General features: G+C 42.3%; 1 protein-coding gene across 1 annotated transcript in view; it reads right to left on the bottom strand.

Moving 5' to 3' along the window:
* The window catches only part of rbpjb (recombination signal binding protein for immunoglobulin kappa J region b), a 49,990-nt gene extending 39,932 nt beyond the window's left edge, over positions 1–10,058 (bottom strand). The window contains exon 1 of the mRNA XM_034105681.2: positions 9,919–10,058. Coding sequence (XP_033961572.1) covers positions 9,919–9,938 — 20 coding nt within the window. The 5' untranslated portion in view covers positions 9,939–10,058. The remainder of the gene's footprint in view (positions 1–9,918) is intronic.
* Between the last annotated feature and the right edge of the window lie 4,861 nt (positions 10,059–14,919).

Raw genomic sequence — 14,919 nt, forward strand, 5'->3', positions numbered from 1 at the left:
AGCAGAGGGAACCCGGGGGGGAGGGGTCGAGGAGTCCAGATCCACCGCAGCAACACTACTGTAGCTCGTGCTATGGTGCTAAACAGTCGGCGATAAGGAAGTAGGTAGTGGTTAAGCATATGATAACCACTCTGGATTTAACTAGAATTGTGTATTGAGCAAATGCACGTTAGTTTGCAAGTTGAATCAGGTTTTCTTCACCGCTGCTGCATTGCTCAGACTAACGTATCACTTGTGGTTTGCATTGCTTTTCACTTGTTTGCATGTAAAGCTAGCATGCAAACATATCTATTTAAGTCTATCTTGGACTTGGAGCTAACTATTTTTGATATGTTTTAAATCCTTATCTGGTTCCAGTATCTCAAAAGTCATGATTTTTGTTATTGTCAAATTTCAAAATGAGAAGCTCGGGTGTCACTGTGAACCCTATGACACCATAATGGAAATGTTTATAGACAATAAGATACATTGAACAAGGAAGAATTGGCAGATTCATCAATAGAAGAATCATATGCGGTCCATTCTTATGTAATGTTGCCGTCTTGAATTTATTCCATGATACTCTTGAGCATATTGAGGAAATTATCTTTTGATTTATTGCACCCAGCTCAGGCCGTAGGCAGCTACGTTGGGTTTTAGTGTTTCCGCAGGGCCGATGCTTGTCATCACAGGTCTCCATGTTGAAAGGTGGCTAACTATGCCACCCTGTTGGCTCCTTATTGAATTTCAGCCTCATTTATCTTCGACGGCATTGATCGAGAAGCACAGAACAGTCCGCGTAATTTTCACCTTGATTAAACTAAAGAAAAACAACCTAAGACGTGTCAGGATTGACAACCCAGGTGCTTCATGGCAAGCAGCCACGTGAGTTGGTTTTTTTGGGAATATAAAGAAAGAATTGACTTTGCTAAACGATCACAGACTCTGCACAGCTTAAGGGCCAAGCAAAGTGTAACATATCATGTTGGCTTATGATTGGGTGTAAAAGGAAAACATGAAAGGCAACAATGATGCAACTAACAATAAGCAGCTTGAGCTCTAAATCTGACCAACAAATAACCCAAAGGTGTTAGTTCAGAAAGTTATAAGACTGAGAAAAGCAGCAAAAGAAGAGTAAAGAAGTAAAGAAGAGATTGAAATGAGTTATCAAAATTGCTACCGCTTTCGTTTCTTCTATAAACTAATTTCACTTCTACAATAATGTATTTTCATCTTTCCAGTGTACTTGCTTTAGTAAAGTGGGACAGTCCAAACGTTTCTCTGGACATCTGTCAGCGCACGAAGCTCAGGCAAACTAACCACCGTCTCGCCCTGCCCTTGCCTCAAAACCACCCAAAGGACAGACTGCACTGCAACGAGAGAGAAAAATAGAAATCCTGGCAGAGAGACACCGAGAAACAGAAAGAGACACGACCTTTAGCCCACATGCTGCGAGATGAACCTGAGCAAACTAAACCCAAACGTCGAGACTGCAGCGGCATGTATGTGTCTGTGTTGTTTAGCAATGACTTTGTCACCTCGGGACTGCCGTCTGGTTTCAGTGTCATAATGAGGAAGGGGATTGTTCCTCTTTAAAACATGCTATCCTTTCCAAAATAGTCTGTCATTAACGAGATGTGAAACAAGAAAATTGTTTCCTTAATCTTAACCACACGGCACAGTAATTTGTCTTGACACTAGCATGCTTTAAATCGCATTAAAAGCTGAATATGTCAAGGTTCGTTTGCAGGGAGGTGAATAATAAACTCTGGTCAATTATGCCGGATTCATTCGTCTACCAGACACTTTGGCGAGTTGCGGTTGGAATATCTGAGGTCCAATTCTCATCCATTTCAGCCGGGTGATAAATAAAGAGACTTTGCTGGTGACTTTTCAGGATAAACCAATTGATAAAAAGAAAACAAGTCTAGTTTCCTTCCATGAGCTCATGCGAAACCTCACGCACATTCTTCAGCAGTGCTTCCAACGTGACGGTAACGTTAGAGAACATCAGCCACAAGCGCAAGATGATCAACCACAACATGAACAACCCTCTCATCAAGAAGAAAGAATGAAAAAAAGCCATTGTTTCCTTGACCACAATCAGTAGAGTGTTCTACAAAATGACACACACGTCTATTACTTCATTCGAACCTAGGAAAAGGCCAAAATCTCCTACGTCAACAGCCACAGGAATGCCACCAGGCGGATTCTTCGGTAGGACTCTCCGGCAGCGGGAGTTAAACAAGCAGACAATGCAGAGAAACATTCGGAGATAACGGTGTTCCTGGAATCCAACCCCTCTGTCGCTCGGTTTGTTCTTTTTCTTCAATGTTTTTCCCGACACTTGATAAGGCCGTCTCGCTCTTTTCAGACACCTCTCTCTCTCTCCGACACATACTAAACTCTTTAAACAGTAGAACATTTGCTCAAAAATAGTAAATACTAGGGATGGGAACGATTAATTGAATATTCGAAATTATTCAGGTATTCGAATTTGAGTTATGAATATTTTTATAATTTTTTTTTTTTTTTTGGGAGGGATGCCTAAGTTGATTACATATTATCAAATTGAATAATTCAATGACAGTGCCATAGCTAAATGTGTTAGTTGACGTCTAAAGGTGTGTTTTGCTCCGCTCACCGGTCCCTCACAGCGGGCAGAGCTGCAGGTGCTAATCTCTCTCTCTCTCTCTCTCTCTCTCACGTCCGGTTAAACTTCACTCGCGTTTATGTCCAAATCCATCAGATCTAGCTAGTTCTAGCCAATGATATGGCTGCTGCCCCTCCCGACACGCAGATCACGCAGACTCAAACGTCATCTTAGGCCCAAATGTGGCGCAAATGCGCTCTGCAGCCGTTGCGAGGTTCATGAGCGTGCTCCCCCGCTCCCTGTCAACACTCGCGACACATGAGTGGCCAGCCTAAACAACAATAAGCGCTGCTTGGCAACCGTGTGTGGCGGCAAAGTGCATAGACATTTTGACTGGAGAGATTTAGTTTTGCCGGTATTCAACATATTTTACCAGTCATAGTCCAGTAATTATTTACACTCTAAGAAGAGTCCTACACAGACATGGCGTCAAAAAGGAGTAATGTGTGGAAATATTTCGACCAGGTTAGTGAGTGCGTTGTAGAGGTCAAACTATGCCAAATTAAACTTATATACATGCTATACCTTGCTATACCCGCAACCTCCGTTCCAGCTGAGGGTCTTCTCTACAGCTGGCCTGATTGTGAGTCGCCTCTGCACATGAAAGCTGTAGGTCTATAGCTGTCAAACTGTGATCACCAGTTCAATACATTTTACAAATTCGACTTGGTTTCTACACTTATTTGAACATGTATGTATTTATTTCCAAAAATTACTAAAAAAAAAAAATGTAAGCTTTTTTTTTTTACCCAATTTTTGTTTTGTAGGATATGTACATTTCGGTTAACCGTTTTTTGGGGGGTCGAATATTCGAATATACATTTGCTTTCAAATTCCCATCCCTAGTAAATACTACATATAATATGCCTGATTTAATAGTTAAAAAGGGTCCAATGCAACAAGAACAAAAAAGTCTTATTTCTAAGCCTTGGAGCTTAGTGTCGATAAGTGTGATATTAGCAGAGTTTTCTGATAATTGACTAATCGTTCTTTTCTCATTCGAAAATGCAGTTTTTCTCCTATTTATACCATATTAAAATGAATATGTTTGGGTTTAAGACTGACAGTCGAAACTTTGGTGCTAAAAGTGTTAGTCAACTAATCATAAGTTTAATTATTCGTATAGTATTCTGAAAATGTATTAATTGTTCAGGCATTTTCTAATGCAAAAGAGGCAGAAAATGCGGTTTTCCTCCATTATATATCACTTTAAAATGAATTGGGAAGGGTTTTAGCCTGACAGGGGTATGCTAAGTTCAAGCAAAGACAATAGGATTGATCTGTGAACATGTTAACTCAAAGCTTTGCAAGGATAAATCAACGGCAAAGCAATGTGTTCACCATTCATTAGCCATCTAGCTAAAGGGGAAGGAGGTAGGAACGGTTCTGTTGCCATCAGCAGCAGACGATAAATGGCAGCCCCAGCAGCATTACTCTCAGGAAGGTTTACGACCGGCTGGCTTACTGCTTGCCACTCCCTTCTTATCTAATTCAGTAATAGTGGCAGTTGCTTTGAGCCGTGGGAGGTGTCCTCGTTGGGGGCTTTCCCAACACGGGAGATCCTGTGTATATTTGTAACCTTCCTCTGAATGTATGAACCGGCCCAGAGAGAACAGACAGAACGTTCTGACAACAGCGAGACACTCGAACAATGCTTCTGAACCCTCGCTGCCGCGGCTGAGAGTAACAAGGCGATGATCTGGGCCAACAGAATAAAAAACATAACAGAGATTTTCTCTCTAAGCCTGGCTCTGTGGGGAATTCTCCTGAAAGCTTAGAGCAGGTCTGTTGTACGGTATATCACAGGCCTGGCATAAGTCGTCTATTTAAAGACTAAATCTGCCTTTGTCATCCTGAGGCGAACAAAACCAAAAGAGAGGGACTAACACTAAACTCTCAAAGGGGGTTCATATTCTTTCCTCTCAGGTTCAGCTGCCCCGTAACAGGAAGTGGGCAAGGGTTGGCTCACTGAAAGCAAACAGGAGTCAGACAGGGGGGACTAGTTCATGTTTTCTGAATGAAACATCCTGAGTGTGGAGGGACAGCGGGAGCAAAGAACTGCTGACACAGTAGAAAGCAACATTCCCTTGGAGAAGCTGTAATCGCTACAAACAGCAAAAGGAGCAGGGGCAGGAAATTCTCTGGGAAGGGGAGTGCAATTGCGTGAAAGACAACGGATCCGCTCCAAAACACAAGTCAGCGGGTAGGTACGCACTTCCAACGTCTGTCGCATTTGCCTCGTGTTAGCTTTCCGTCTCTCCTTAGCGGCGCGGACGATGCCAGCAACAACACCACGAGGACTTGGGCCTTTATCAAACATGACGGCAGGGCTGTTTTTCAAAACCACACTGGCTTTAGATTTACCTCAGAATGTTCCGTCCTATCCGTGCAGAAGCAAAACAGCAGCAACATATTTGGAAGAGCCACAGATAGAAAAAATAGCATAAGCTCACACTGTTGCATTCCAAGTCTTGCACAAGTAAATAAATGCCCCCCCCCCCCTTGTTGTGGCTTTTTTGTGAGAAATCCAAACCCCTTATGAGGCCTTGGCCTTGCAGAAAGTAGGTGAAGCAGGCCCCTCAAATGAATCATCAACAGAGTGGTGCAATGATGCAATTTATTTTTCGACGTTATGAATATTGCGAACACATGCTCTGATACTAACAATTTTCATTCAGCAGGACCATCTCTACTTATTATCCCCACTTGTTGAATAGTTGAAGCGTAAATTGCCAAAACAGTGAGCATAATGCTATAAACAAACCACATCACTGTCGCATGACTACACTTCACCACCGCTAAGCTAAGGGCGGACTCTTGTTCGACGTGATGACGGTGAGTAGTATTATTTAGTTAGCTTGTTTCAGGCATATAACCAAATACTTGCCAGCTCATTTCTGCACCACTCAGAAAACCACTTGTTATGAATAGGCAGGGGGGAAGTCAAGGTACAGTGACATACTATGATGGTATATCTGGTGTGTGCACACTTTAGCACGTGGCTGGGGACCAGGAATGTGTAGTGCCAAGCTGGCGGCAACCCAAGGCAAATTACACAATGTGCATTTCTATCCCCTTTGGGTGTCTGTGGTCGTTCCCCTGAGACAGACAGACAAACACGCTAAATATGGAAACAAGAGAATGAAGACTTGGTGCTTTGAGAGGCTTCGTCGTCACTCGAGCAAACAAGTCGAATATGAACCCTGAATAAAACCGTATAGGCTTCGGGGGATATCTCAATCATGTGGAGTAATGGATATGCATGAACTTCCAAAACAATAGGCTACTGTATGCATGAGGATAAATCCCCCTAAAGATGTCTGGCGGTGGCTCATTTGCTTTGGTGCTATATGCCTGTGACTTCTGTACACCCCCCCCCCCCACACACACACACTTTGAAGATTTCCATGGCTCTGGGTGGATATAAGGCCGCTTTGGAGGGTGCGGGATACTGAGGTGACACACAGATCAGATGGCTTGTGTCATCTCTGTCGTTAACCTATCCATCAGTGCTGCCGCTAAAGGTGTGTGTGTGTGTGTGTGTGTGTGTGTGTGTGTGTGTGTGTGTGTGTGTGTGTGTGTGTGTGTGTGTGTGTGTGTGTGTGTGTGTGTGTGTGTGTGTGTGTGTGTGTGTGTGTGTTGCTTTGAGGGACGAGGGTGAGGGGGGGGGGGGGGGGGGTGACTCGGCATGTCTTTTAACTGTAGTCTGAGCCTTTGCCACCATAAAGGTCAGCGCTTCGACATCTGCTGCTCTCTCTGAACCTCTCCTTTCATAAAAGGGAAGCCGGGAAGAGGAGAGGACCCTGGGGAATGGATGCACAAACACACACACACACACACACACACACACACACACACACACACAGATCAACTTTTATATCTAGATACACTCAGTCTCCCTTCAACGTGCACTCAGTATATCACCGTCAACACAGCCTTGGAGCTCGGACTGCACGCTCATGCTAACAAATGCGAGAACACAAGGTTGTGCGTCTCAAAGGAAGGCTCTGTGGTATCATTACACCCGCACAGAGACACTTGGCTTTTAGCCTGAAAGACTCTATCGTTGTTCTTTTTTTGGGTGAAGGGATGGGAGGGGGGTGAGCAACATGGAATCCCGTCCCTCTGGGGCACAGCAAAGGCAGATCAGTGTTGAAATAAGTGATTCATGCCATTATTATGCCAGGTGAACAGTGCTGCTCTTTCAGCTATCACAACCAACCAGCTTCTCTAAAAGAGAAGCGCATATGAAAGCAACACTGTGTTATTTTCATTTGTTGTGTTTTTTGCCCACACCTCTGAAGATCGAGAGTTGTGTTGCTAATGTGTGCTATTGTGGCAACCCACAACAGTGAGTAAGACCATGCCTTACCGGGAGAGGAGTGTTTGAGTACTTCTGCAAAAGATAGGGGCCACTTTCACATTTACACCACAAGCTAGAGTAGTTGTCATTTAAGAGAAAATTAATCGGCAACTATTCTGATAATCGATTAATTGTTTGACACATTTTTAAGTTAAAGGGTCAGTTATTTGCCAGTGACACATTTTTATATTTTCATAGCTATACAAAATGAGCAGTTGAATATGTCACCTTGGTCTTTTCAACATTCAAAATGATATGTCAGAATAATCAGCTAATGAGGGAAATTGTTAATTTCAATGCTGATGTCAAGTAGTTTGCTTACCGTGTTAAGTCATACGTTTTGTGTTAAGCTAAAAAATGCATTAACATAAAAAGACAAAATGTATTACGCCTTTTTTCGTATCCTTCTGGTGTGATCTGATGAAGAAGCAAACTAGATATTCTTCACAGCCATTGTTAAAGCTGAGGGGAGTGTTTGATAATCGTAGATTTTGTGCTGTGTCATATTTGTCATGAATATCAAAGTCTAAGCTACAAGGCTTTCTAGCAATTTCAGGAGTGATACATGTAAATGATTTATGCAGTTGAAAAAAGGTCTGCAAAACAGAAAGTATCATACACATCGAGTGTCAAACTCCACAGTGAGAATGACATGTAAATGCAAACACACTTGTTTTCATATTTGTGGATAAATAGATTTCCAGGCAGCAAGTTAAATTCAGCAGAAAGACACAAACACATGTCTCTAAGGGCAACACTTACGGTAAATTCAGTATAACCAACACCTTTAACTCAGATACAAATATTCAACCACAGCCTCTCTGTAATGCTCTTACAATAAAGTCATGATGCCGTTAACAAGCCTGTGGTTGTGGAGCCCCTCCCTGTGTGAAGCCAGCCCCATTCAAACAGTTCATGAAGCTGTGGTCAGGCTCCGTGATGCCTCCAACCGTTACTGTGAACCCGGCCTGCCATCAGCTAAAAAAAGACCCCTTATGGCACTTTAATTTTCTGTTAAACCTCTCTCGCCAGAACACCCGTCAGCCCCACCCCCCTCTCACACACTGACCCCCACTCGCAGAAAAACCCACAGCCAAACACACATGAATTTGGAGATATCATCTGGACAGGTGGCCAGCCACCCAGACCTGACCCGCCTGCCCTCTAGCTTGCCCCCTTCCTCCCTCCCTCTCGCTACCCCCCCCCCCCCCCCTCAACTGAAATCAGTTCAGGTCTGCTGGAAAGCCCCAAGTGAACATGCACATCAACCCCCCCCCCCCCCCCCCCCCTTCTCTTTCCAACATGCACACACCTCCACAAGCCCAGCGAATGTCTGTCACCCACTGAGCTGTCTGTGGGGATTATAGCATCAAAAGTGCAAAGAAATATGTTCGTGTCTAGCTAACGCGCAGGGAAATATAATTGTAATCGCCAAGCTTATTTATGTTGAATAATGTGGTCCCATAACCAAAGATGCAAGGAGTAACAAATCAAGGCAGTACTGCTTGACTTTATGAGGAAATATATCCTTGACATTCTCTAGCTATGATCATTTCAAAAACAGAAGACTATTTTCCCACTAAAATCCTTGGCTGACATACTTATCACAGATATATGATCTAGCGGTAATTACTGAACGTGCACCAAGCCTAATGAAGTCTTTTTAAACATCACATAAATAAAACAACTTTGTATGTGACTCAGGGAAAAGTATGCCAAGAGCAGCTAGTTATCTTACATTAGGCCAGGGATCATCAGGGTGAATCATTTGATAATCATGTTTGCAGTGGTTATGGTGTTATGCGCACATGGCTGTGGGTGTTTGTCTGTGTTTTGTGTCCTGAGATGCACTGCAGTGTTAGGTTGGAGTTTGTATTAGCAACCTGCTTACAGAGATGCAAATACTATTTACCAGCACTGTCGTCCACTAACAGGAAGCACAAGTCGTAAAAAGTACACGCTGCTATACACTGTGCGTGCGTGGTAGCCCCGAGCTTAAATGTGTATTTCACTCATGGCAATTATAATAAAACAAAACGTTTACACTTTAAGCATAGTTTGTGTAGCCCATGACGGAAAGGAGCTCATTTGTTTTACCTGCCCCTTATTCAAAAATAGATGGTCTATCAATCACAGCAAATACTTACAGTAACATGAGCCAACAACACAATCACAAGTCAACAAAACAAACCACCATCAGCGAAACAGTGTGCCTGACATCTTCATACTGTGTAATTACTCTTTCTTTATACATTTTCTTAAACCTAAAATATGGTCATACAGCCCTTTAAAAAACGTGGTTAAGAATAACAGTCTAACACCAACTACAGAGATGTACAGCAAGCGTGCCGTGTCTGAGAAGTATCTCACAAATGTATTTTTAAAAACACTGCCAAAAGGGGGATGCCTCGCTCACAAAGCCGCAACGTGTTTCAGTCACTATATCGCTAGCTGACGTCCATTATCGGACAGCTAGCAGTGTTCAAGTCGTGAATGCACTTCTTAAAGCGTGCTGCCCGGCTACATGTTGAGCACGTTTCGGAAACCAATGCTACACCACGAATTTCACAATGGACACGCATATACATGTTAAATAGCTTTCTTAATACACATGTGTAGTTTAGCTTGCTGGCTAGCCTAGTAGCTAACAGCTCGCCGTTGTCTGGGAAAAAAAAGACCACCGAGGGTGAAGTATCGCTTAGCTGAGGCTAGCTCACAAAACACTGCAGCAACAGTCAGTCTATAAGTAACTGGGCAAAGAAAAATAAAACACTCAAACACAGTGAGACGAAGAAAATAGTTAAAGCAAAGTAAACCACAGGTCATAACATTGCAATTTAGCACATGGGTTTAAATGTAGCTATTTCATGGTTATAACTTGTATTCTCGCTCCCCAACCGCCAGCCCCGAATCTCAGACTCACCCTGTCACAACAGGCGCCATCTTCCACAAACTCTCACCAAAACTCCAATACTCGCGATATCCTTTTCTCTCCCACAGCCCGCAACAATCCGCCGAGACAACAGAAGCAGACTGAAGGTGTAGGGACGAGGGAGACGGAGAGAAAAGGGGGTGGGTGAGGAAGACAGAGGAAAAAAAGGGGGAGGCGGCGAGAGAGAGTGAGCGAAAAGGGCAGACGCCACAACAACAGGCGTGGGAAACTTCCAAGATCACGCGAGAGTTGGAAAACTCTCACAATAGGCGCACACTGAGGGAGCGTCCCCTATCGCGAGATGTGCGTGGAGTGGAGAAGTTGTTTATCTTGTGGCGCTGAAATACTATTCCCACGTGTTTACCGGGTAATAAATTGCAGCACCGACTGGTATACGGCTCTAGTTGTGAGCAAACTCTCGGTTTTCCCAGGCTCAAACAGATTTCTTTAGTATGCATCCTGTCTCCCCATGTGTCTCTGCAGTGTTCAGCAGTAACAGCTGCATGTTATTATAGCTATTTTTATTCCACAATACTTCCCGAATAGTATACACAACATACATGAGAGGTGATGAAACTGCAAGGACACGCTGATTTCAAATAAGAGTGGCATTTAAAGGGTTTCTGCACAACAAATGTACAATTCCTGTGGGTAACATTGCAGTTCCTGTTTAGAATCTGGAAACAATGGTGTGAACACATGTGAATAGGCCATACAGAGCAGATTAGTGCATTGCCATCACATTGGGGAGCCCCATGACCAACCTCCTCACAGCCAAAACCTCAGCCAAAGTACAAGGGAGGCTATTATTTAGAATGATCATGACTGGAATTGTAGCCTGTGCTTTTATTAGCCTTTCTGTTTGATTTGGTTTCTCCCCCAGCCAGAGTGCATTAGCAAATGTTTGTGTCTTGTTTCATCCCCAGTTCCCGACCCTATGAGTCAGGTCAGACTTGTTTATCTGGGAGGGGTCAGAAAGCCATAAACCTTCATGTAGGTCCATGTTGTCTCAACAGCCTTCATTTAAATCTGTTTGCCATCTTTGTTCACCTTACAAGTGACTTTGTGTGGGTGTTTTTACTAACTAAAGCCAAAGTGAAGGTTTGAGACCACACTGATAGCAAGCCGATTTACTCGTTTGTTAGATGTTGTGTTTGATCTGATTTGAGGCTTTTTCCAGGAAAAAAGTGTCCGTTAGCAGAACAAATAAAGAGCAAAAGTGACAAATACAATACAAATAGTTGGCAGAGTTGACACCATGTTAAAATGCATTGAATACTTTATACTACACACTTAGTTTATACTTAAAATATGTTGGTCTGATTGTTTAAAGAGATGACATTTTGGGAACAACGCTCATTTGAATTCTTGCCCACACTAACCCTAACCCATGAGACCAGAAACTGATGATTTTACAATGTTATAGACTAAAAAAATGTGAAATATGATATTAATTAGTGAGCTTAAAAGGTGCTGGTCACTATTGGACGAGCTGTTTCCCTCTGGTTCTGGTCTTTGTGCTAAGTTAATTTAACTGTCTACTTGCTCAAACTTCATTGTTACATTATTTTAGGCATACTTTACAGCATATTGTACTCTTTCTTTTCTTTTTTTATGAACAATTCAAGTAATTACAATTCTTAAAAACAATATTTTGGCCAAACTATCCACCTATAGACTGTCACTTCTGTCGGTATAAATCAGCAGATACGATCTTCTCCAGTGTTCAATGTACACATTTCATATTTTCAGATACATAATTCTTTTTTACGGAGCTTCACTGGTGTGCCAGAAAGAAATGGGGAGAAAAAATTGAGAGAAATGAGTTGTGCGGATGAGGTTTTGCATGAGAGTGTGCCTGCCGCGGCCCGCACTATGAAGACACAGAGACGAGGACCTCATCCTGCCCTCAACCATTTTTTCTTTCCCTCTCTTTTTTATAGTCGGCGGAGAACCTCCAGTTACACTCTGAGTTGAATGGGGAAGCATAAAGTTTCCTCAAATGTTTTACAGCTGAACACAGTAAAAGAAAAAAAGACTGCACAAGTGAAAGTACTTTTCAGAGGATTTGGATTGAAATAGAGAAGAGGCCTGTTTTCTTTTGAGGATATGTTAACGTTCAAATTAAGATGTATTCAGGATTTGACCTTTTTGACTGTGGTAAAACATATACACAGTTTAAAGACCACTCATACATATTATTTAGGTTTCCTTGAGGCAATCTTTACCATTTTCCAGTTTATTTCATCTGGAAACATGACTTTTTCAATTCTTTCTGAAAAAGTATTCACTGGCATGACAAAAAGCACCATGTTATTTTTCCAATCAATGACCATGGAGTGAGCTTCTACATCTGTCTCAATCTTCCCCAAATGTCTCGTTCTCTCATTAGGAGTAAAAACACTTTATTTTAATTGAGACGCAGCCAATTTAAGCAATCATGACTAAGCCATAAGCCTCAGGTCTATAAATCCACTCACTTGACTGCTTAAGCTCGTGGATCAGATGGAAAGGGTGATTGAGATAGAGTCTTGTCCCTATGTGGAAACTGCTCTTACCAGAAGAGTTACCCATCTGTTTTATTTTACATAGATTTGGCCTACATACTGTCCATTTGTAAAATGTATTATTTGTGATACAACACTGCTATTTGTTCGTAAAAAGGTCACCGAATGAAGAAACTTCTCGTGATTCTTTTTCTCTTGAGGGCTAAGCTGAAACTACATAAGGAGGAAATTAACAAATTCTGTTCTGTAGTCCGGGCATTTTTTTAAAATCCTACTAAGCCCTTATTGTACAAAATTGAAAGGGGAGAAATTATTTTTATGTGCAGTTTTGAGAAGTGAAAAGAGAAGAGGGGAGAAAGCAAACTAATTAAGGAAATACTGTTTCTTGATAAGCAGCCCTTTGACTCAAAGTCAATTGATAGAGCCGGAGGGTGATGACACTTCCTGAAATGAGCAGACGCACAGTCAGAGTGAGAACCAGTGATAGACAGAGATAGGTGGGTCTCAAGACACTGGGTCAAATGTTAGACAGACAAGACGATAACGTGGACATGGCAGGAAACCAGAATTTGACACCTCATGCGACTCAAAAACAAACCTTTCATGCCAAAGAGCAACTTCATGATATCACATTCCCTCCGTGAACATCACAAGATGAATGTATGGAGTCTGGCTCGTGTGAGTCTGAGTTCACAGCAGAGGGAAGGGCGTCCCCGTCTGTCCATCCGTCCAATATGTCCATCTGTCTTGCTCTCCAGCCACACGGGAAAACCCAGGGGTGGACGAGGGCAGACAGCTAGGGAGGACGATGCTTCCGAGGTGGGCACGCCTTTACTCTCCTATTGCCCTCTTTTTATCACATGACTTCCATTACAATTAAGTCCTGAAGACATCAGAGAGAGAACAATTACATGGTGATAAGTTAGCAGACTGTCAAGGGAGCTAAAGTGCCTGTTTTGCAAGCCTCTTCTTTTTAAATAGAGGCGAATCGGAGGCATGAGGAAAGAGACGTTTCCTGGACCCATACGGTTCACGGTGAGTTCAAGCTGCCACACGTCAACGGGGTGAGAGCGGCAGAAGTGTGATTTTTGGCAGCTCTGACATAGTGTCAATGTGAAAAAACAAGTGATATGATTGACTCATGGCTCCTTTGTAAAGTCCCCTAGAGTAAGTTAAGGATCAGAGAGTTGGTGGCTTTAATGAAAGCCTTTATAATCAAATCAGTTCAGCTCCTTCATGATGATAATTGCCTGTCTATTTTATAGCCTTTCATACTGTTGTAATAGAGCTTTATTGTATGCTTTCGCAAGCATGGCACAATCACAAGGACCTATCAGTTAGCGCGATGTTTATCAACAGAAGCACAAAAAGATACAAAAAGCAAAAAACTGAGTTTTTCCTCCGTAACCTGAGGAAGATGTCAGCTCTGAAACTATAGTACTTTTCCAATTCTCCTGGTGAGGATTGTTCACATCAGATTTCATTCTAGTTTTCACAAGGGGAGGCCTCTTCATAAAAAGTTATATGAGTGCCGGTCTGGGATGACTTGGCTCTGTTTCTTGTCGCCATCTTTTTAAATCAGCCTCAGGGTATTGCACTTTGATTAAAAAAGCAGAGTTGATCACAAGCTCTGAAAATGTGTTGAACGCATTATGTTATGGAAAGAAAAAAAACAAGTCTGAAATTGTAAGATGGGGATTTTTTTGGAAGTGAAGTTGGTCAGTAGGCCTAAATGAAGTGAAATCCCACATTTGTGGCCATCAAATCATATTTTTTTACTTGCTGTATATGAAACACATTGCATTGTGACATTTCACTGGAGAGAAATCATATCTACAGAATTCAATGGAAGCCCTGAAAATACATAAGGAGGATGTTTTATGATTTATTCTTTAAATAATACCCCTTTCATCTTTCAAGATTGAATTCAACCCTGCGCGTTAAAGGTTTGACATTTTGAGAAATACGCCTATTTGCTATCTTGGCAAGCGTTAGATAAGTAGATTAATACCAAACTTGGTAAATATGAAGGGACAGCTAGCAGCCAGTAAGCTTAGCTTGGACAGGAAGCAGGAAGAAACAGCTAGCCTGGCTCTATCCAAATGTGGGCTGGAAAAATAAATCCTTCTTCCAGCCCCTCCAATGATGACAAACAAAAAACTTGTTTGTTCAATCTGGGGACCTTTCGAAAAAAATATGGCTAGCTTCTTCCCCCATTTATTATGCTGCTATGCTATTGTTAGCTAACCACCAAACAGTCAGTTAGCTTAGCCATGCTCTGTCCAAAGCAAAAAAAGGTTCTGCTTTCATAATAAACATGCGCAAACAAAAGTGTGTAAACAAGTTTGTTGTTTTAGTGGGAGTTGCGTTGGGTAGCCTTTTTTTAAAATTGAGATATTGAGGCTAGCCGTTCCACCTGCTGCTAGTCTTTATGCTAAGCTAGGCTACCATGTCTCCAGCTCTGAACCTGCTTTTGATATTAGTT

Source organism: Pseudochaenichthys georgianus, chromosome 18 (assembly GCF_902827115.2).
Source record: "Pseudochaenichthys georgianus chromosome 18, fPseGeo1.2, whole genome shotgun sequence".
Classification (NCBI taxonomy): domain Eukaryota; kingdom Metazoa; phylum Chordata; class Actinopteri; order Perciformes; family Channichthyidae; genus Pseudochaenichthys; species Pseudochaenichthys georgianus.